Source organism: Juglans regia, chromosome 7 (assembly GCF_001411555.2).
Source record: "Juglans regia cultivar Chandler chromosome 7, Walnut 2.0, whole genome shotgun sequence".
In the NCBI taxonomy this organism is placed as follows: Eukaryota; Viridiplantae; Streptophyta; class Magnoliopsida; order Fagales; family Juglandaceae; genus Juglans; species Juglans regia.
In genome coordinates, this window is record NC_049907.1 from 49687736 (window position 1) to 49708271 (window position 20536).

Below are 20536 nucleotides of genomic sequence, written 5' to 3' on the forward strand. Positions count from 1 at the left end.
TTTGTTTTTTAACCTTGCAGATAAATAGGACTGAGTAAGGAAAACAACGCACTGACAACATGTATATATACATATATATATATATATATGTCTGTATATGTAACATATCATTGGACCAACTGGGCAAGGCAAGGGTACATTGGAGAGAGATGAGCAGCAGCTGTCACGAATTCTTCTGATAATTAAATATTTAGGAAAAAGACGAAACAACAAAAGACACCGAATATAAATATTACAGTTGCGACAAATATGCAGCAAGTGCAAAAAAATAAAAAAAATAAAAAAATCTTCCTGAAAACTACGAGTTTAGACAGAGCAATACAAGGCACTATAATGCAAAAGATTATACAGTTGCGTAATCATCGATCTCATGTTTCTTCTTACATTCTACTCTCCACTATACTATTATTACTACCGATTCAATGAACAAAGAAATAATGAATGAATATGCACTCTATTGCTTGTCTCTTAATTAAAATTCGATTTGCTTCCCGAGCTGACATCGATGCACAAGATATCCAGTATCCACCAAGCCAAAAAGCATATTGGAATTGAAGCAGTGTCTGGGAGTATATCTGTTTGATTATCATTGTAATTAACCTTTTTATTCTTTACTCTTTTTCTCGAACACCATTGGTAGCTTTCTGTTGCGGGGTAGGACTCTCTCCCTCATCTGTAGATTTGATGCCATCAACTGGCTCCTCGGTGTCAATTTGTTTCCCCTGTTGCATGCAGTAAAAAATTGATTTGCAAATCTTAAATATATTAAGCACAGTAAAAGTTATACAGTAAAATCATACTTTATTCAACAAAGTGATGCCTACTCTGCATGCTATTATACTAAATACATATACAGGGATTTTGAAGTGTGTGCTCATATACAATCAGCCTTCACTTTCAGAGGAGAATGCAAATAAAAGCAAACCTTGTTCCGGTCTCGCCAGGCAAGTCCAAATGGACGAGCTAGCAAACTAATCTTTCTTGCGGGTAGATCTTGCACAGACTCTTGATTGCTTTGTGCTGTTGGAGAATCTGGATGTGGAGATCTACAAAGCAAAATTGCACTTAAATTAGACATGAATCTCATTCATGGGGGGCATGATAGGCAAGAAATGCCGATAATGTTCCTATGCTGAGGGAGGGGGGTTTGAAAATAAGCAGCTGATGCAGAAAATAGAGACGAAGAGACAAAAGAGAAATCATTAGAAAATAAAGAAACAACCAAAAACGAAAAAAATTTTAGAAGCAAAGAGTAAAAAACCCGTACAACAAAGTAATGATAAACTTTTATCAAAAAGTGAATTAAGACTGCACCAAAAAAAACTACTACAATTTGAATACACACCGCGGAGAGGGTTGTGCTTTAAGTTGGCCAGATTGGTACTGTAAGGTAGCCTCCAACATTGATTCTGCCATAACCACTCTCTTCTCCATTTCAGCAATTGAAGCAGTGGCCTCTTCATACTTTTCCTGCATACATATAGTTGTTGTGGTAGAAGGCTTCATATGAAAAGGAAAATAAGATCGTCATCCAGATCTGAATATTCAACATTGAAAAGACAAAGCCCAGAAAACCTAGAAGATAAACCGCTCAGTGTAGCAAACCATCTTGTCTAGGTATCTCAGACTGATACAGACTTTAACCCCCAATATACAAATGCATGGAGCCAATGGATGCAAAAAGACATAGGTTAAGGAATTGCAAATTGATGGTTTTGTGGCTAGAGTACAGCGATCAACTACAGATTGATGTCCACGGCTTTGATGTGCTACAAAAGCTGTAAAGAATCAAGTGATATGGACAGCCAAGCTTCAAATGCATAGGATACAGCTCTAAATAGTAATATAATGGTTAAAGAGGACCATTTTGCTGACTCCAGATAGTTTGCAAAGATCAATACTTAGCAAATGTTCACCATATACTTCCACAAGAATGGTGCATGATTGAATAAATCAAACCAAACTCCAAAAACAACAAAAATCATAAGTTAAACCTGAAGCACTTGAGCAGCATATCTTTGTGCTGCTGCATCTTGCTCAGCAAACCTGCGAGCATCTTCTGTTACCCTTTGCTCTTGCTCTACCCGCATTAAGACCTATAAGATTATCAAATAGCAAGTTATGAATTATATGGTACGGTTAAAGTAGGCAGTTAAAGAACATTGGGGAGAGATAACCTGAAGCATAGCACTTTCTTGTTCCTGCTTATCAGCAAGGGCCCTGCGAAGTTCAGAAACCTCTTGCTCTAACTGCTCAACCTGCAAATTGAATGTGGAATTAACGAAAGTTTTCAAAGAATGAATAGAAATTCAGCTGCACAAAACCACAACTTCAGAACATGTGGGCTATTACTGCCTCTAATTTAGGCTGAGCAATCAATGTTCAGAAAGCTTTACCCAAACTCTAAACACAATGCATGTTGATTTCAGTGCAACAGGGCTTGGTGTGGTGTAAAAATATTTTACCAGGAAAGGCTTGAATATCGAAGTTGCCAATAATAGAAAAACTCAAGCCTTGCAGAAGAATAAATTAAAGAAGATTATAGGCTCTTCTTTATTTTTTTTCTAGTAAATACAACTCACAAATCTATATGGGATTGAATCTGGGACCTCATCATGCCACTCCTTGTGGGGAAAGGAGATGCCACTTGGTCCAAAGGCCATTGGCTGTAGAAGATTAGTCTTAGTCATGACCCTTGACTTAAACAAAAACTAGCCTTACACATCAGGTATACAAGCACAAATGATACTAAAATATGCCTATAATGCGCCCATAAAAGTACCGTCACTATGATATCCATGAACACCTCAATAGTGAAAGTACTGCAAATTCTGACTCCCCCCCAGATCAAGTCCTGTGCCATCTTTCTAGAGAAACCAAACACTTCCAATAAACCCAACAGAGAGGTCATACATTGAACCAGCTTTCACTACCAAATGATAAATCTAATAGACATGGAACCAACTCACTGTGAATCCTCCAACAACATTATGCTTATCATATTTCCCATGGTTAAGAAAGTTTTGCAACTATACTCAGATTTCCATGGAAATAGAGTAACTTGAAAACAAAAAGGACTATTCCGCCAGTTGCCAATCACCATAGAACACAATACTCCATGTTTTCTTTTTTGTTTCTTTTTTATTTTTAAATTCTGTGATATGGCTCAGAAATATTCAATAATTACATCTATCCCAACCCCACATAGATCCCTAGAGCCAAGGCCATCATGGGAACATTGTCCCTCTGTTAGACAGTTGCCCTTTGAAAGGATGTACTTCGTATGATATGGCAATTATATGCACAATAGGATTGAATGTGGACTGAATTGAGTTTTTCACAAACATGCATGCAGCAAGCTCAGCATGGTAACTGACTAGAGGACACACACACACAAACTGATTGGTGGTAAATAGAACTGCTATGTGTAAAGGCATCCCAGATATACCCTGGCACTCAATTGCCGCCGATTATCCAGCTTGACCATTTCCATCAATGCTGTCTCCAATTCGTCAGCTCTGAAAAAAGTCAGATAAAGCCAGATTATCAATTATGCACTAATGAAAAGAAGTACATATGACTCACTTAAAAACAACAGTATTGCATGACTGAATTTGTGGTAGCTACTAAATCATACTTTGCAGAGTAGATTATATCAAGGAACTTCAAAGGTTTTTATAACTGCTACTGGTTGGAACCCAGAGAATAAAGGGGAAAACAAAATTAAAAGAAAAATCTCAAGAAAGTGACACCAGCAAAGGTTGTGGCCTTGAAACACAGTAAATTAAGTTTCAGATACACAGGAACCCTCCACTCAAGCTCTACTGACCACTAGGAGTAACATGGTGCTTAAGAGGCTGTCAATGGGGACAGAATAAGAACTGGGAGGAAGAGACCATTACGGAAGACTGTTAATTTATTTTTTTTTGGGGGGGGTGTTGTTGTGGATGGGGGGTGGTTAAATTAAAAAGAACAGGTATAGCAAAGGGAGGATATCTCCTATCAAGAGGGTGCGAAAAAAAGATAGCATAATGGGAGACAACCAAATAAACAAGCAAATACAAGAAGTAACTTACACAAACAATAGAGGAAAAGCATTATTCGTAAAATGCCCAAACCTAGAAGCTCCCTTTTTTGGCTAAAGAAATTTTCCTAATTCTATCATCTAAGAGAGGGAGCAAAGATTACATAATCAAGAGTCCTAAGCATGGGAAAAATAATGCTAAGGAGCAGTTTACAGCAGAAACTCTGATCAGTAACATCTCGAAGTTCCCTTGACAACAATGCAGTGTACATCGACCAATTTCCAGCTGCTCTTAGTAGGGCAAAGAAGAAAGTAACTATAGTTCTGCGTACACACCCTATCCCTGATTGGACACAATTCACTAAATAAATAAATAAAAGTAAAAGAAGGGACACCATTAACATTTAATTTGGGATGATCGTTAGTTGGGGAATTCAAAGGAGAATATGCAATACCAGAGCCTCAAATCAATGACTGAATAAAAAATATTCAAAGATTTTCCTAGTAACCTTGACTTTTCATGCTTAAAGCACACATGGGTACATGTTATCTTACAGGTAATCAAGTCACTATCATCATAAAGCAGTCACACTTGAGAATGCAGACATGACGTTGGCAACCAAGAAATTAAAAAAAAAAAAAAAAACCTATTTCAAGTTACAAACTGTAGTGCAGTGGAAAATAGACCTGAGTACTGCTGATCTTTTCTCCTCCAGCAACTTGCACAATTCAACCTTCAACCACACCACCTGCATGAAGTTCATATACTGAACTCAATTATATTGTGAGAAAAATGCTCGAATGTATCATCTACTAATAATTCAAAAAGGTTGATCAATGACTATTTGTACAATGAAATAAAAGGGGTTAATTTGTATTTCACTAAGAAACATAACAATTACGTCATCCATACATGGGTCTATTCTATTGGCTGAACATGAGAAATCACCACTTGTTCCAGAAGCTTAAGCTGTTTGGAAGAGATAAATTTAATTATTTGTATTATATTCTTAATACTCCCCCTCACGTGTAGGCCAAGTTCCCCATCAATGAGTGGGCCTAATACGTGGAATATTTAATTAAGTGGGATAGAGTGTACAGTCAGGGTTCGAACTCAGGACCCCCGGTCTAATACCATGTGAAATCACCACTTGTCCCATTAAGCTGATGAGAATAGATAAATTTAATTATTTGTATTATATTCTTAACAGAACAACCATACATTTACAGGTACAAAATTATTATTTAACTCAAATGTTTCTAAGATTAAGAGAATGATTATGCAAAAAGAAGACATAAATGACCTGCTCTTGAAGATCTTTGACAGAATCAATCTCCACAGCTCCAGTCAGGCTAATGACAATTTCATCTGCATTAGTGGACCCAGAATCTGACCGAGATAAATTACCATTTGTTGGTGTATCATCCAATTGTTCCGTTTTATTGGCTTCTATTATCATTGATTTAGGATCATGTTTAAAACCATACAGTTTAGATGCCAAAGCCTTAGAATCCCTCCAAACTTGAAGCCCCTTGGATCTTTCCTCGAGTGTAGATATTACTGCTGGTCGGTGTTTACTTCTCAAGTCTTGTAATCGGGTTTCATTTACATTTTGGTAACCCATGCAAGCAGTCAGTACAAGTTGACTGCTATCAAATGTTGAGCCAGCCAGTGATTGGAGTAAAGTAACTGCATCTCCAGCATCCTTGGTTGTAACTAGAGCAGGGCCTACATGAAACTGAGCTAATTAAGTTCATAAAATAAAACTGTGTACTTGGTACTATTTGTTTCATCTACCGCAATAACACAATACAGAATTCAAAAAACCAAACTTCTTTGTTACCCAGTACCATATAACTCCATCAAAGCAAGTGCTGTCCTAAATAGCATGACGCGATTTCCTTCGAAAAGAAGCACATCCCAGACTCGAAGAACTGGAGTAAGGAGAAAACCATCAGATTATAAGCAAGCTTTAACAAGAAGCTGTCCAATGCCAATTACGAGGATGAGAATGTGTTGGTAAGATACCAGAGTATTAGACAATATGTAGATAGATTTAAGATGCACACAAATAAGCTTTAAAATTTTAAAAAATACAAAATAAAACATTACCACTTTCCCATGGAAGCATGTTCATAAAAATGGAAAGGAACCACGGTCCAGTAACCCAAGCCACCTGCACTCCCAGGTAATCCAGATGATTGACTGCAACAGACGTGAAGGTGACTTTAAACTAGCCAACAAGTGTACAAAATAGAAAACTCCAAAACTAATAACATATGGCAATGATATACAAACCCAATTTTGGAAATCTCTCCCGCACCAACTCCTCAAAAACAAGTTGGTCAACCTGAAAAGGCACAACAGCCTATCAGAACAAAAGCACTACCCATATACAACAGTTATGAAGCCTCCCCAACTTCATTACAACAGCTCATTCAAGAACAGCAAAAACACAAACCAATCAAAGGAGTATGTAGGAAATACCTGAGATTCTATCATTTCCTCTGAGTAATAGCCATCAAAATAGTCATCAATGATGCCCATCAAGGCCCTAATTGTTTTAAACCTCTATTAATCAGGGCATAAAAGCCAACAAAATAATACTAAGATGCTGCACAAATATCAAACATCAAATTTATGTATGCTTTCAGGAAAGAATGCCACTTGAACTTATTGAAAAAAGAATGCCACTTGAATACAGATACTTTTTTTCTATGCACGATTGTATCAAAAACTTCAGACCTACCAAAAAGCATTTTCTTCAGGCATCAAGAGTAGTAATAAGCCAGCAAAGAAATTCATGGCCTGCATGCAGATTGAATCAAATAAGCTAAAAGTCGACAGAAAGTTATCTTCAGTTCCCTGCTAAAAAGAATGAACTTAAAAGTAGAACCAAAACAGAATTCCTGTAAGGAGCGGCATGCAAAAGCCTCTTTTCACATTGCAGTCCACCAAAAATCTTTGCAATTTTTGGGAGAAATTCAGCTCCATTAGCTATGCAATCTAGCATGCAGGGAACTAGAATTTCTCAAGATTTAATATACGAATCTACTCTCTCACTAATGTTCTTCCTTATTTGAAATTTTCCAAGAACTGATCAGAAATTGAGGCTTCAGAGGTCTTGGGATATTCCATCTTCCGTGTTTCAAAAGTAGATTTCTTTTGTAAAGGGCTTGCTCTTCTTTTTGTGTTTCTATTGTATTTACTCTGGGAGTAGCACTAGTTATGTTACACCAGCTCAAGTGAGTTTCTATCTCTGTTCTTGGAATCTTTTTTTTTTTTTTTTTTGATAAGTAAGAAACTTTATTGATCGAATGAAACTAGACAAAGCTCATGTACACAGGAAATATACAAAAGAGACACCTAATTACATTCTAGAAAGCTGAAAAGAAAGCAGAGACTCATGAACATTCCCTCCCTTTAAAACTATAGCAGAAAACCATTGAACCAAAGAAAATACAAAGAAGCTCCATAATTCCCCCACAACTCTCTCCTTGTTGTTGAAGCACCTCTCATTTCGTTCCATCCATATACACCACAATAAACACAAAGGAACCATCCTCCATGTCGCTGCCAGTTGAGAGTTATGATGATGCCTATTCCAACATGCTAGGAGCTCCACCACATTCTTGGGCATAACCCAATTCAACCCAGCTCTACTAAATATACCAGCCCATAACTCCCTCGCCACCTCGCAATGCAGAAAAAGATGGTCAATCGATTCACCGTTGTTCTTACACATATAACACCACTTCATCACGATCATCCCCCGTTTCCTTAAATTGTCAACCGTCAAAATCTTTCTTAAAGTTGTTGTCCAAGTAAAAAATGCAACTTTGGATGGCACAGGAGCTCTCCAAATACCCTTCCATGGAAACGCAATGGGCTGATAATCTGTCAGCACCTTATAGAAAGATTTAACAGAAAATGTTTTACTCCCCGAATGTTTCCACAACATTCTATCTCTCTCATTTCCTCCTATCCTCTTGGAATAAAACAAGCTGAAAAAACCTGTTATCTCCTCAACTTCCCAATCCTGCGCATTTCTAGAAAAGATCATATTCCAATGCACTGTACTATTGGCTCGACACAGCACATCTGAGACAGCGGCCTGCTGATTTCCAGCCAATCTGAAAACACCTAGAAAAACAGAAAATAGAGCTCTCTCACCACACCATTCATCAAACCAGAACCAAATTCTTATGCCCTCTCCAACCTCAAAATTGGTGTGTGTTGCAAACACCTTCCACCCCTTTCTAATAAGTTTCCAAAGGCTCCCACCATAAGACCCCCTACTCTCCTTGGAACACCAACCCCCCCAATCACAACCATACTTCCGACCCACAACCATTCTCCACAATGAAGTCCCTTCCAATTGGAATCTCCACAACCACTTTTCTAATAGAGCTTTATTAAAAGTACATAGGAAGATTGGAAATGATACTTTTGATAAGAGTTAATCTCCCTCCTTTTGATAGGTAGAGCTGCTTTGAAAGAGCCCAAAGGGAGTCCGAGATATTTCATAGGAAGAGCAACCACTCTGCATCCCAACAACTCAGCTAGAAGGTTGATATTCTCCACCTCCCCTACCAGGGCCAATTCCGACTTGCCCAAGTTCACCTTGAGTCCCGATACAGCTTCAAAACACAAAAGAACATCCTTTCAAGCTTGAATCATCCGCTTTCAGCATCACAGAAAATTAAAGTGTCATCTGCAAACAATACATGGGAGATGGATAAAGCCTCATTATTAATGTTACCCACTGAAAAACCAGCAAGAAAACCCCCCCTAACAGCAGCCTCCACCATGCGACTCAGGGCCTCCATTACTACAACAAAGAGAAAATGAGATAACAGGTCCCCTTGTCTCAAACCCCTCAAACTCTGACAAAATCCACAAGGTTTGCGATTAACTAAAACAAAAAACCGAGAGGTCGAAACACAATATTTAATCCAACCACACCACCTATCTATGAAGCCACATCTTCTCAACATATATAGCAAGAAATCCTAGCACACGTGGTCATAGGCATTTTCCATGTCCAACTTACAAAGGACTCCCAAAATACCATCCCTCAACCGGATGTCCAAACACTCATTCGCTATCAAAACTGAATCCAAAATTTGCCGACCCCTTCCAAAGGCGTTTTGAGATTTGGAGATTATTTTATCCATCACCAAACTCATACAATTTGCTAATACTTTTGAAATGATTTTATAAATCCCGCCTACCAAACTAATAGGGCGGAAATCTTTCAACTCAATGGCCCTGCTATCTTCGGGATAAGGGCATTGAAAGTAGCATTAAGAGAGTTCTCAAACTTGTGACAAAGATGAAACTCATGAAAAACCCGCATCACATCATCATTCACTATGTCCCAACACTCTTGAAAGAAAGCCAAAGAAAATCCATCTGGGCTCAGGGCTTTATCTTTGCACATACCACTCACCACCTACTGCACTTCGGCTTCCTCAAATGGTCTCTCCGACCAACTTGCTGCATTAACATCCAACTGGTCAAAAAACAACCCATCCAGTTTAGGACGCCACACCGCAATCTCTTTGAGAAGGTCTTCATAATAGTTCACGATATGGTCTTGAATAACCTCCAGGGATCGGTGCACCATGTTACCTAATTGGATCACCTCAATCACATTATTATGCCTGGAATTCACCATTTTGTGAAAAACTTAGTACACTTGTTGCCCTCCTTCAACCATGTCATCTTTTATTTTTGTCTCCAAGAAATTTCTTCTATCAACAAAACATTTTCTAACTTAGACACCACCTCAATCTTTCTCAACGAGGACTCCTCAGTGACCTCCCCAGCTTCTAAAGAATGCAACTCATTCCAAAGAAGACTTTTTTGCTCATCCGTGTGTCTAAAAACCTCAATGTTCCACTTCTTTAAATCCAGCTTAAGGGCTTTAAGTTTACCAACCACAATAAAACTATGGGTACCATGAAAGGAATAGGAAACCCACCAATCCCTCACCCTCTCCACAAAACCAACCGTTTGTAGCCACATATTCTCAAATTTGAAGTAACGCCTACCCCCATGAATGCCCCCACAATCTAACAAAATGGAAAAATGATCAGAGCATACCCGTGGCAATCTCTTCTGGCTTAGGTCCAGATAATGTATCTCCCAAGAAGTAGAAACTAGAAATCTATCCAACCTTGACCCCCCTCTACTATTCGACCACGTGAAAAACCCACCAATCAGAGGAAGATCAATCAAGTTAAGATCAAAAATCAGTTCTGAGAAGTCTTTCATCGACCTTGTCAAATAAGTAGCCCAGGGCCCTCTCACATTGAAAGCGTACAACATTAAAGTCCCCGCACACGACCCAAGGTAATTCCCATAAAAAATACAAACCCACCAGTTCCTCCCACAAAGAACTCCTTTCTCGATCTACCTTAGGCCCATACACACCCGCAAGAGCCCACCTCCACTCATCCTCAATATTCTTGAAAGACCCAACCATTGAATAGTTCCCAATGCAATCCTCAATTAACCCCACCACTCTCATATCCCACATCAACAACACCCCTCCTGAAGCGCCCAAAAAAGCTAAATAACTCCACCACACACAAGAACAACCCCATAAACTTCGAATAATATTTATGTCAACATGGCTCAACTTAGTCTCTTGAAGACAAATAATATCAACTTTCCAACTATGGAGAAGGGATCGAATGCGAAGTCTCTTGTTAACATCATTGATCCCCCTAACATTCCACGATAAGACTCTAGGCTTCATAAGATAAACAACTCCCCCGCCCTTTCAACCTTTCCCTCCCAACACTACTCTCCTTGTTATCATAATTAATAGAACAAAACAATCTTTTCAACTCTCTATCTTTTTTGGTTGTTGACTTCAACGCCGTTGGTCTACCTGCTTTTATAGCAACTAAAAGGACCTTAAATTGCTCTTCGAAGCCTTCACAGGAAATCCCCACACACCCCTGTAACTCCGCCACCTTTTTCAGCACTCAATCCAAAGATTTAGGAACTGGTGGAATAGCACATAGTGGGATAGGACTACCCAACTCATTTTTATCGCCCTCATTCTCACAAACCATCATCTGAAAGCCAACTGAAGAGTCATCTGACCCCGCATCCTAGGTAGCTGCACCACCTTTATCAACGCCCTTTTGTAAGCCAACTAACACCACTTCCTATTGAGTTGCATATGGAGACTGGATTGTGAGTAGAAAATCGAGGAACAGTGAGTTTGCTCGACATGCGCTCAATAGTGGGCTCGAGCGAGACACAAATGCTAGTGTTTACTCCAGTCACGCTCAACACCCCGCTTGAGCCAATGTTCATTGGTTGTTTACTCGACACGCCGCTCGAGCGAAGAACGTAGTTTTTGCCAGATTAGGATTTCCAGCATCATTTACTATAAATATGTTATATTTGACTTGTTTTGTACGACTTTCAGCATATTTTGAAAAAGAACAATTATCAAGTGAGTGCATATTGAGTGAGAGAGCAAAAAGCTCTAGAGAGTGTGAGTTGAGATTGAGTGATTGTAATCTCCTCTTGTTAATAAGATTTTTACAGCTTTGTGGACGTAGGTAATTTGCCGAACCACATATATTGTGTGTCGTATGCTTCATCATGCTTGCTTTTACTTTAATTTGTCATCGTTGGTGTGTGTGTTTTGCACAACACTTTCCTAGAAGAGCGAGCCGTCTGTGACTCCCCAAGCAGCACCTCTGTTGTGCTCCTGAAGCCACCAACGACCATTCCACTTGAAAAGAATTGGTCACCCATCCATGGGACAAGCTCCCTCGTAGGTACCTCCACCACTGGAAGGCTGGACTGCATTGAGAGCAGCCTAATCGCCCTGTCAAAAGCAACCCCACTGTTGAGCTCTTCTAACAACTCCCCATCCTCGATTTCCTCCCACCGATGTGACTGTACTAACCCACCAAGATGGTCATCGGTGACTTGCGAAAGTTTTTGTGTTGGGGCTGGGTCCAACAGGACTAGGGATGAAAGCCGGTTGGTCTGGACCGAAAAAACCGACCAGACCGAAGCTTGGACATGTCGGTCTCGGTCCAAGGATTTCTCTACGTCTTCGGTCCGGTCCCGGGGTGGGGTTTCCTCGAACCAGATTGACTGAATTGGGAAAATATATATGTTTAATTTTTAAATATATTTTATATATATTATTTTATATAATAATTGTATAATTAACAATGTAATTTTCATCTAATTTATTATCATTAAACATAAAAAATATTTTTTTTAATGAGTTAATTATATAACCCACATTAATAATTCACTTAATTTTAATTTAGTAATTTAAATAAAAAATTTTGATTAATTTATTTGAAAAAAAATTTAATTTAAATTTTAAAAAAAATATTTGGACCAGACCGGATAACTACCGGTCCGATCCGGTACCTATGGACGTTTGGTCCTGTCCAATCCGAGAAAAATAATGGACCAAAAATTTTGGTCCATCACCCAAACCGGACCGACCAATTTACACCCCTAAGCAGGACACATATCGGCGCCATGGAGGAGTGGCTAAGGCCCAGGGTTGATATATCGGCTGAAACCCGAGTCTTTTCCAACCAGACCCATTTTGGACCTGATCCCTGGCTAGGCCCAGTTCCCTTTGAAGGCCCAGCGTGGTCTATAAGCCTGATACCCCCCGGCCTAAGCCCATGCCCAAGCCCATCTGCAAAGCTCCCTTCCCCTTAATGCATCGTTTTAGCCAATGTATATTATCCATCAGATATCTCACTTGTTGTTCCATTTCAACCAACGCTTGCAACACCCTTACCTCATTCAGACCCACCACATCCCTGCCACCCCCCTTGCAGCTATGCACCTCAGCCAAAATAGAAGAGCCACCTGTACCTGGCAGACCTGCCTTCTCTGCAAGCTTCGCGGCTCGAGGCATCTCCATCTGCCCTTGGAGTACCTCTCTGTAAGATCAAGAAGTTGATTGATGCCTTGTCGACGATGGTGGAGGCTGCCGTGGAGAATCACCTACTCTTCCAACCTCCTTCGACACCCCTACCTGGAATCTTATTTTTTGGGGTCCCCCCCACCCTTGCTCTTGTACTTTTTCTCTATTTTCTCTTCTAATAGATTCTCATTTACCCAAAAAATAAGTTTCCCAGGGCAGTGCTCATGCAAGCTTTTTATCGATTAGATCACAACTTAAGTAACCACATTTAACTTGAGAAGCAGTCACGTGAAGAATCAAGGTCTAAAGGCCACAGCCAGTTTACTGGTCGGTTTCAGCCTTTCATACAGAACTGCAAAAAATCATTGCGCTGGATTGAGTGCTTCAAGTACAAACCATGTCGTCGATGGGCAAAAATAAAGTTTTGTAACACCAATTGTGAGTGTCATTCTGAGATTTCTGTGATTGTCGTAATATTCTTAAAGCAGTGCAACTTGAAAAAAAATAAGAATATAAATTTTTTTTCCTGGAAGCAAATACCTGACAGTACCCAACAGAGGGATTATGTCTAGCATATGCTGTAAGCAAACGCCTCAAAGCATTTCGACCATCCAAATCCAGAGCAGGATGGCCTGGAAATGTTCGAGGCAAATCCTACACATAAAACCAATATCAGCAAGTCAAGAAACTTGTATTAATTATGCACAAAAAGAATTAGCACCACAAAATGAATCTATTGGACACCAAAGTTGAGTTACCAAGGGACGTACTGACCTTCTCAATCTGCCCTTTCCATTTCTCTGAAACACATACAGAATCTGTAGTTAATCCCTCACTGTTGCTGTCTATCTGCTTGCTATAGTTTTCCATGTAATTGCCAGAATTACTTTCTGGAGCTAGAAGATCCTGGTAATACTGCTTGACACGACGTGACTTCACACCCACAAAAGCTTGCCAAAGCTGAAATTTTTAGTATATAAAATTACTGAGCTCGTTCCCCAAGAAATAAACTTAATTATCAAAATACGACTTAATAGAGTTGTTTCACCTCTCCCCTAAGAGCCATAGGCACTCCACCCCGAACAAGGACTTCTAATTCTTCTTTGCAAGGAAACAAAGATTCTGGAGGGACCACATTAGTAGCAGCGCCAGTAGCAGGAGCACTGACAGTATCACTTGGAGGCACATCTTGACTGGGATCAGACCTCTCAGCATCATAAAACTCATCCTCGGAATCTTCCTCACATGCTCCTTTAGAGGATCTAGTCTCTTCAATAGTAGAAGAAAGCAGCTTTCCAGTTCCACTGCCTCGCTCATCTTTTGATACATTGGATTTCCCCTTTATACGAGTGCTCATCATGTCTTCAATGGCATGAAGGGATGGTCTAATCTCAGTCCAAATATGGACCTTATGAGTTTTTGTCTCCTTAGCTGAAGGTACATCCTCCTTTCGGGCACCATTTTCGGCCGAATAATCAGAGCTAAGCTTCTGGCCATCTAATTTATCTCCTTCAACAATGTTCTCTGAGCTGGCATCTGCTTCTGGCTCTAAAGTTCCAGCACGAATGGTCTTCTTATCTTCTTCTTCTATGAATCCATTTACAGGTAGTTTAGCTGACTCTGCTTGCCTTTCCAGGAAAGACTTCCACCTATCTGATCTTTCTTCCTCCTCTTCCTGAAACAATTAATTATATTAATTTTTATAAGTATATTAATTATATCAAATAAAAGCACCACATTTTTAAACATTGTCTCTCTTCAAACTTTTTTTGGTTGCTGAAGGATGTGAGAGGAAGAATGAAAAATTAGATCTCAACTTTTTCATTACCTTAGACCAGAAAAAAGTTCAAACTTGACTGGCCCCAAGCCTTTTAAAAGGGAAAAAACCCAAAATTTTGGAATCCTTCTCACCTTTTCGTTCTTTGTTTTCAATCACCTTTTCTCAACAACCAAACAAAGAGTGTTGATATTTAGGACAAGAGGCAGAACCAAAAGTAGAATTAAACCTTGTAGATATTAGCATATTCACGGTATCTTTGTACATGCTGAGGTCTCACAGCGAACCCATACGCATCCCTGTTCACACCAATCCTATTAATTTCAGAAATTCAATAATTTTTCAATGCTTACTCTCCACAATCAAACACCGAGCAAGTTCTAGATCACAAACGAATCAAAACAGCCTGAAACCAAGTCCATTGCAGTATACTAAGTCCCCAACAATGAACAACGAAATTCCAAGCATGACCAAAATTCAAATTACCTGCAATCAACCTCAAAAGATTTCCGGCTCACACTAGAGATCAACATGTTCAACTTGAAAACTCGATTCTACTTCCCATAGCGCTTGGCATTGCCTCAGCGTAAACGAAACTAACTTAAAAGCAACACATTTCACAGTCCATCTAACACTCATTGCGGAACGCACATTACGTAAGCACTAAACTAAATTTGTGCAAATTTAAGTACAATGGAAAGCAATATTACTGTTAGACCCACTGATCTATAAAGAACTCACCATATTTAAGTACACTCATACATACAAACAAATCGGAGTACAAAAAAAGAAAATGTAACTGTCAATTGTCAGAATCCAAGACGATCGGATGTATTTTCAGCGAAATTCAAACTAATAGATGAAGTGTCCAAATATAAAGCGGAACTATCTGGATCAGCGAGGGAGATAGAGATAAGAACGGGGAAACTTAGAGTGAAAGTTGATACGAGCAGGGGCGCGTAGAGAGAAGAGAGATGAGGAGGAATAAAGAATGCATACCTCTTGTGGTCGAAGGTGATGACAGAGGGATTGAGGGCTTGGGTGGCCTTCATTGATTAGCAGTGGATCGGTTTTGACTGGTGAAGCGGGGATTCAGTTCTTGCTTTGATTTCGGGGGAGATCTCAGCTCTACTCCTTGATTTTCTGCAACTGAAATCTCAGTGAGAGAGAGAGAGAGAGAGAGAGAGAGCACCAAGCGGGCGAGTACCGAGTGTCTCTCCCTGTACGGTAGAGTTGTAAACTTGCAAGCTGGGAGCGAAGAGAAGAGAGAGAGAGAGAGAGGGCACATCACATGCAAAAGGCCAAATGGGCGATATTACCGCTCACGTTATTATTACATCTTTACATGTGCTGATTTCTTAACGCATAATCCGAACACTTCTCTTTCAAGGGAGGGAGCCCCCGTTTTGTATGAAATTATTTATTGGAGTATGTGACCGATTGAAATTATTTACATGTGCTTATTTATTTTGCAATTTTCGTACATTTTTCCCCAATTATGAAAATTTTGTTGAAGTTTATTTTCCTTTTAATTTAATTTTAAAGATTCACAGTCCATGTATTAAAAGACATTTTTTTCATGTGAATTTGACAGCATTAACACCGACTCCTTTTTCATCTTGCACGTTACAAGACTTGAAACAACTTTCAATCATTGGTATCGTTACACATGTACATACACTCTTAACCTTATTCTAACTCCATGGGAGCAACGACTAATTTGAAATATATGCATCATTACCTACTATTTCAATGTCTAATTTAAGCCTTACTAACTACCTTAGCACTTTATCAATTAGTTTTATAAGTATATTTCATTTTATATTCATCGTCAACTCGTTTATTTTTTGTTTGCAAATTATTTTATATGATGTATTTGAAAATCTATACACAGAAATGCTTTCTATTATATAATTTAGCTCCGTGGGAAAGTTTTTCATCATACTTTTACGCACACTTGGTCATGAAAACGAGTAGGCCCCAAGAATAGCATGGTGGCCCGCCCTTATTGTTAGTAGTGCATCTTTTTATCAGCAACAATTCGACCAAGGCCGAGTAAATATTAATGGGATCCATTTGCAATTCCATTCGTTCTTTTGCATGATGCAGCTACCAAACATGGACACCATTGTGTCCTACCCATTGTTTTATTTGACTTTTTTAAGATTAGTTTGCCTCTCGAGCAACTCTCACGTGCTCTTCGTTTATTTTGTCGGTGGAAGGATCACCCCAAATTACACCGACGAAGTAAGAATAGAAAAGCAATCTTATTCCCTAAAAGTCATAAATTTAACAGAAAATCACATCAACGATGCTATCACGGCGACCCTTTTCTAATTAACACGTCGAAATCTCGCCCCTAGGATTTACGGAATGAAAGCTCGAAAGAATAAGCTCTCGACTCTAAAGTCGTAGAGGTAGAGATTAGTAGATTACCCAACGGATCAGAGATAATCCCTTAACTAAAATCGTACCCACAAAATACAATTCGACAGCCTCGTTGTGAATTAATTTTTAAAGCCCCATGTCATGCCTGAAACTGCCCATGGCGGCAGCTTCTATTTACACCCACAAGCCCTTCGGCTGCCACCACAATTTCAACAAATGGGCCCGCAGCACCACCGCCACGGCCACCAGCTCTCTAGCCAAACTAAAGCCTAAACCCAGACACTTTGAAGCCCTGTATGTTAACTGCAACTGGGAGCGAATAGCCGTTGTTACTGTCTATAAACATGGGTGGAGTATAGCCCCGTGCGCACCCCTCACACCCTCCGCGCACGATAAGCTTACTCCTAAAACGCTACGGTTTCGTGGCGTCCACCACAAGAACTGCCCCCCTGCTCTATCTTCACGCAGTTTTAGCTCCGAAGAGAAAGGAGGTTTTTCTGCCTCTAAATCTGGCTCCGGTATCGTGGCAGATATGGGTGCGGAAAGCAAGGACCCCAACGATTTGTTACAATCGCCCTTGTCAATGCAAAACCAGCGGCCACAACAACAACAGTCTTCGAAACTGCTCACATTACCCACAATCTTAACGCTCGGTCGCGTCGCCGCTGTGCCGCTTCTCATAAGTAGTATGTGAATATATTTTTTTCAGTTTTCAAATATGAGCTGTTTCAAGGAATGGGATGGTTTTGGTTTTGATGATCCGATCGGAATTGGATGGAAAAGTTTGGAACTTTGTATATGGATGCCCAGGTTTAGGTTTTCTTTAGGAATGAATGTGATAGGTATGGGAAATTTGGTTGCAGAGTAGCATCAATTGTGGATTAAACTTTTGATTTTTGTAATGCTTGGTGTTCATCCAATGTTTTATTCGTATTATCGTTCTTTATCAATAAATTTTTTGTTTACCTATAAAAAAATAAACATACGAGTTATGATGGACATTTAAGTTTGGCAGTGAGATCAATTAGTTATTGTTTACTGCTAAGCTTTAGTTAAGTCTTTTTTTTGGGTGAATTTGATCTCTTTTAGGTTCTTAATGATGTTGCGATTTCAGGTTTTTTGCTTTTCATATTTCTGCGTTTGAGCTTATCTCAACTTTGTTAGGTTGCGGATTGAATTTTCTTTAATCCAGGAAACCTTTGAATTTCAGATTTTTGTTTGCCTCATTCATGCATGCAAAATATGAAGGAGGTTTTCTCGATTGAAATATGTTTATTGTTTATATGGTAGCATGATTTCCTGATTTTATAATGTGGACTCCACGGTACTCTGAGCTGCTTTGTGGGGCTACAAAGATTGCCCTTGTCATTTATTGAATGTGGAATTGCAGATGGTTATCGAATTGAGTATACATTTTAGTGGTCATTGCATGAAAGACTTGCATTTCATTAGACTAATATTATCATATCTCACATCAGCCTTCTATGTTGATTGTTGGTGGGGACCAACTGCTACGACAAGTATTTTCATATCTGCTGCTGTTACAGATTGGCTTGATGGCTATCTTGCTCGGAAGGTATACCAGCACTTAGTATTTCATGCTGTATAGGAGCAGATCTTGTGGCAAATTAATTGATCTGAAAATTTTAGTATGTTTGTGACATCTTATAAGGGCTAATTCTTAAAAAAATCAGATGATGCTAGGATCTGCATTTGGTGCATTTCTAGATCCAGTAGCTGACAAGGTACGGTAAGATGATTAGAATTTCATTTTCTTTTGCTTTAAGCTAGTTATACTATACAGGTGCTTCAGTTTAACTGTTGAGAATAATTTTTGAGTTCTTTTTTTTCTTGTCTTTATCATCCCTGCTGAATGCAGCTTATGGTTGCCGCCACATTGGTCTTGTTGTGTACCAGACCCGTTGAAGTACCAATGTTTGGTCAAGTTCCATGGCTATTGGCTGTACCTTCAATTGCCATAATTGGTAGGGAGGTAATATTTTTTATTAATGGTTGTTTTAATCTTGTCAGCCACATGGATGCTCTGGATTCAATACACTAGAAGTTGCAAATAGCTCCCAATAGGATTTAACTTTTTTATTTTATAGGTAATCAAGAAGTTTTATTCATAGAAGTAGCCAATAGGATTTAATTTTAATGTTGGCAACGAGGTCTGGACAGGATTTGCCTTCCTTTAGGTGAAATATATTCTACATTAACAGCTCTACCACCTTCAGGGCTTTATGGTCCAGCATTATGGCCCACTCTGCTACCTTACTGGTGTTTTTTTTTTTTTTTTTTGGGGTGTAATCCTTGTGTTTCGCATTTCTTCTGTCTTGGTCTTTATCTTCCTCGATATTTTTCCTTCTCCCCATTGTCATATTGTACTGCCAAAACTGCTTCCTTGGAGCAATGCTTGAGGATAATTCAACTGAATACTTGTTACTTAAGTTGACATGATCTTTTGCTCGTGCATGTGTGCACACTTTTCCTTCATTATTTTCTTTCGCTCTTTCCCTCAAGTGATCACACATATATATCCTACTTACAGAAAAGAGTTATGTATATATCTTGTTTGATGATATCAGTTCATGTTCTAGTTGATATTCTCTTACAAAATATGCTGAAACTTTTATGTAGATAACCATGTCTGCAGTGAGAGAATGGGCTGCTTCTCAAAATAGTAAGCTTTTAGAGGTTTGTTTTCTCTTCTGTACACTTTGACTGACACCACTTTTGTTTTCTAAATTGCTGGTGTTTTAGCCGGAAATATGTTATAATAATGGAGTTTTTTAGGCTGTTGCTGTAAATAACTTGGGAAAGTGGAAAACAGCCACACAGATGACTGCACTAACCATCCTGTTGGCTACCAGAGATAGCAGGTTCATTCTCATTTATCTAGCTTATTGTGTCATTCCTGTTCTGGCTTAATCAGGATGAAATAGATATTTCCTTGAAAAATATCTGATTGTGCCCTTTATATTTTTGTATTATCCCCTCATTGTGCAGTCTTGGAGGACCGGGGATTCTCGTAGCTTTCGGAGTTGTTTTGCTTTACATCTCAGCTGGTCTTGCTGTATGGTCACTATTTGTGTACATGAGGAAGATTTGGAGAGTATTGCTGAAGTAATGTGCTAGCTTTGTTGCATGGTTGCACTTTATTCGCACATGAACCCTTTTGATGATGAACTTCATGCATTGGAGCTGTGTTCTTTAGATGGATGGAAAGCAAAGATGTTCGCAAAACGTTCCAAACTTTTTGAGTTTAATTTCAGTTGAATTATCCTAGTGGGGTGCGGGGTTAGCATCACTTCGACTATGACAGTCTCCAAGGTATTTGAAACAATGTTTTGAATACCGTACCGGATGGCGTACCGGTCAAGACACTGGAACGAAATATTTCGGTACCGA

General features: G+C 39.2%; 2 protein-coding genes across 4 annotated transcripts; one reads left to right on the plus strand and one right to left on the minus strand.

The window, feature by feature from the left end:
- Nucleotides 1-259: 259 nt before the first annotated feature.
- LOC109013079 (TBC1 domain family member 8B) lies at nucleotides 260-16041 on the minus strand. Of its 2 annotated transcripts, none has more exons than XM_018995032.2 (18): nucleotides 15737-16041; nucleotides 14967-15036; nucleotides 14009-14635; nucleotides 13735-13920; nucleotides 13501-13614; nucleotides 6775-6833; nucleotides 6513-6579; nucleotides 6324-6375; nucleotides 6138-6230; nucleotides 5876-5959; nucleotides 5329-5753; nucleotides 4712-4773; nucleotides 3449-3518; nucleotides 2178-2258; nucleotides 1995-2096; nucleotides 1346-1470; nucleotides 926-1046; nucleotides 260-722 (listed from the first exon to the last, which is right to left on the minus strand). In XM_018995032.2, the coding sequence occupies exons 1-18, from the start codon at nucleotides 15787-15789 to the stop codon at nucleotides 612-614; spliced, it is 2502 nt and encodes an 833-aa protein (XP_018850577.1). In that variant the 5' UTR covers nucleotides 15790-16041; the 3' UTR covers nucleotides 260-611. The 2 variants fall into 2 exon arrangements, with proteins under 2 accessions (XP_018850577.1, XP_018850574.1); XM_018995029.2 differs by having other exon boundaries at nucleotides 14967-15051.
- A 1021-nt stretch (nucleotides 16042-17062) lies between these two features.
- LOC109013078 (CDP-diacylglycerol--glycerol-3-phosphate 3-phosphatidyltransferase 2-like) lies at nucleotides 17063-20411 on the plus strand. 2 transcript variants are annotated; one of them, XR_001999544.2, is made up of 7 exons: nucleotides 17063-17811; nucleotides 18604-18701; nucleotides 18820-18870; nucleotides 19005-19118; nucleotides 19766-19808; nucleotides 19922-20007; nucleotides 20135-20247. XR_001999544.2 is itself a non-coding variant. In XM_018995028.2 (7 exons), exons 1-7 carry the CDS (start codon nucleotides 17262-17264, stop codon nucleotides 20253-20255), a joined length of 1077 nt encoding a protein of 358 aa, XP_018850573.1. In that variant the 5' UTR covers nucleotides 17068-17261; the 3' UTR covers nucleotides 20256-20411. The 2 variants fall into 2 exon arrangements, 1 of the variants encoding a protein (XP_018850573.1); XM_018995028.2 differs by having other exon boundaries at nucleotides 17068-17811; nucleotides 19766-19822; nucleotides 20135-20411.
- Nucleotides 20412-20536: the final 125 nt, after the last annotated feature.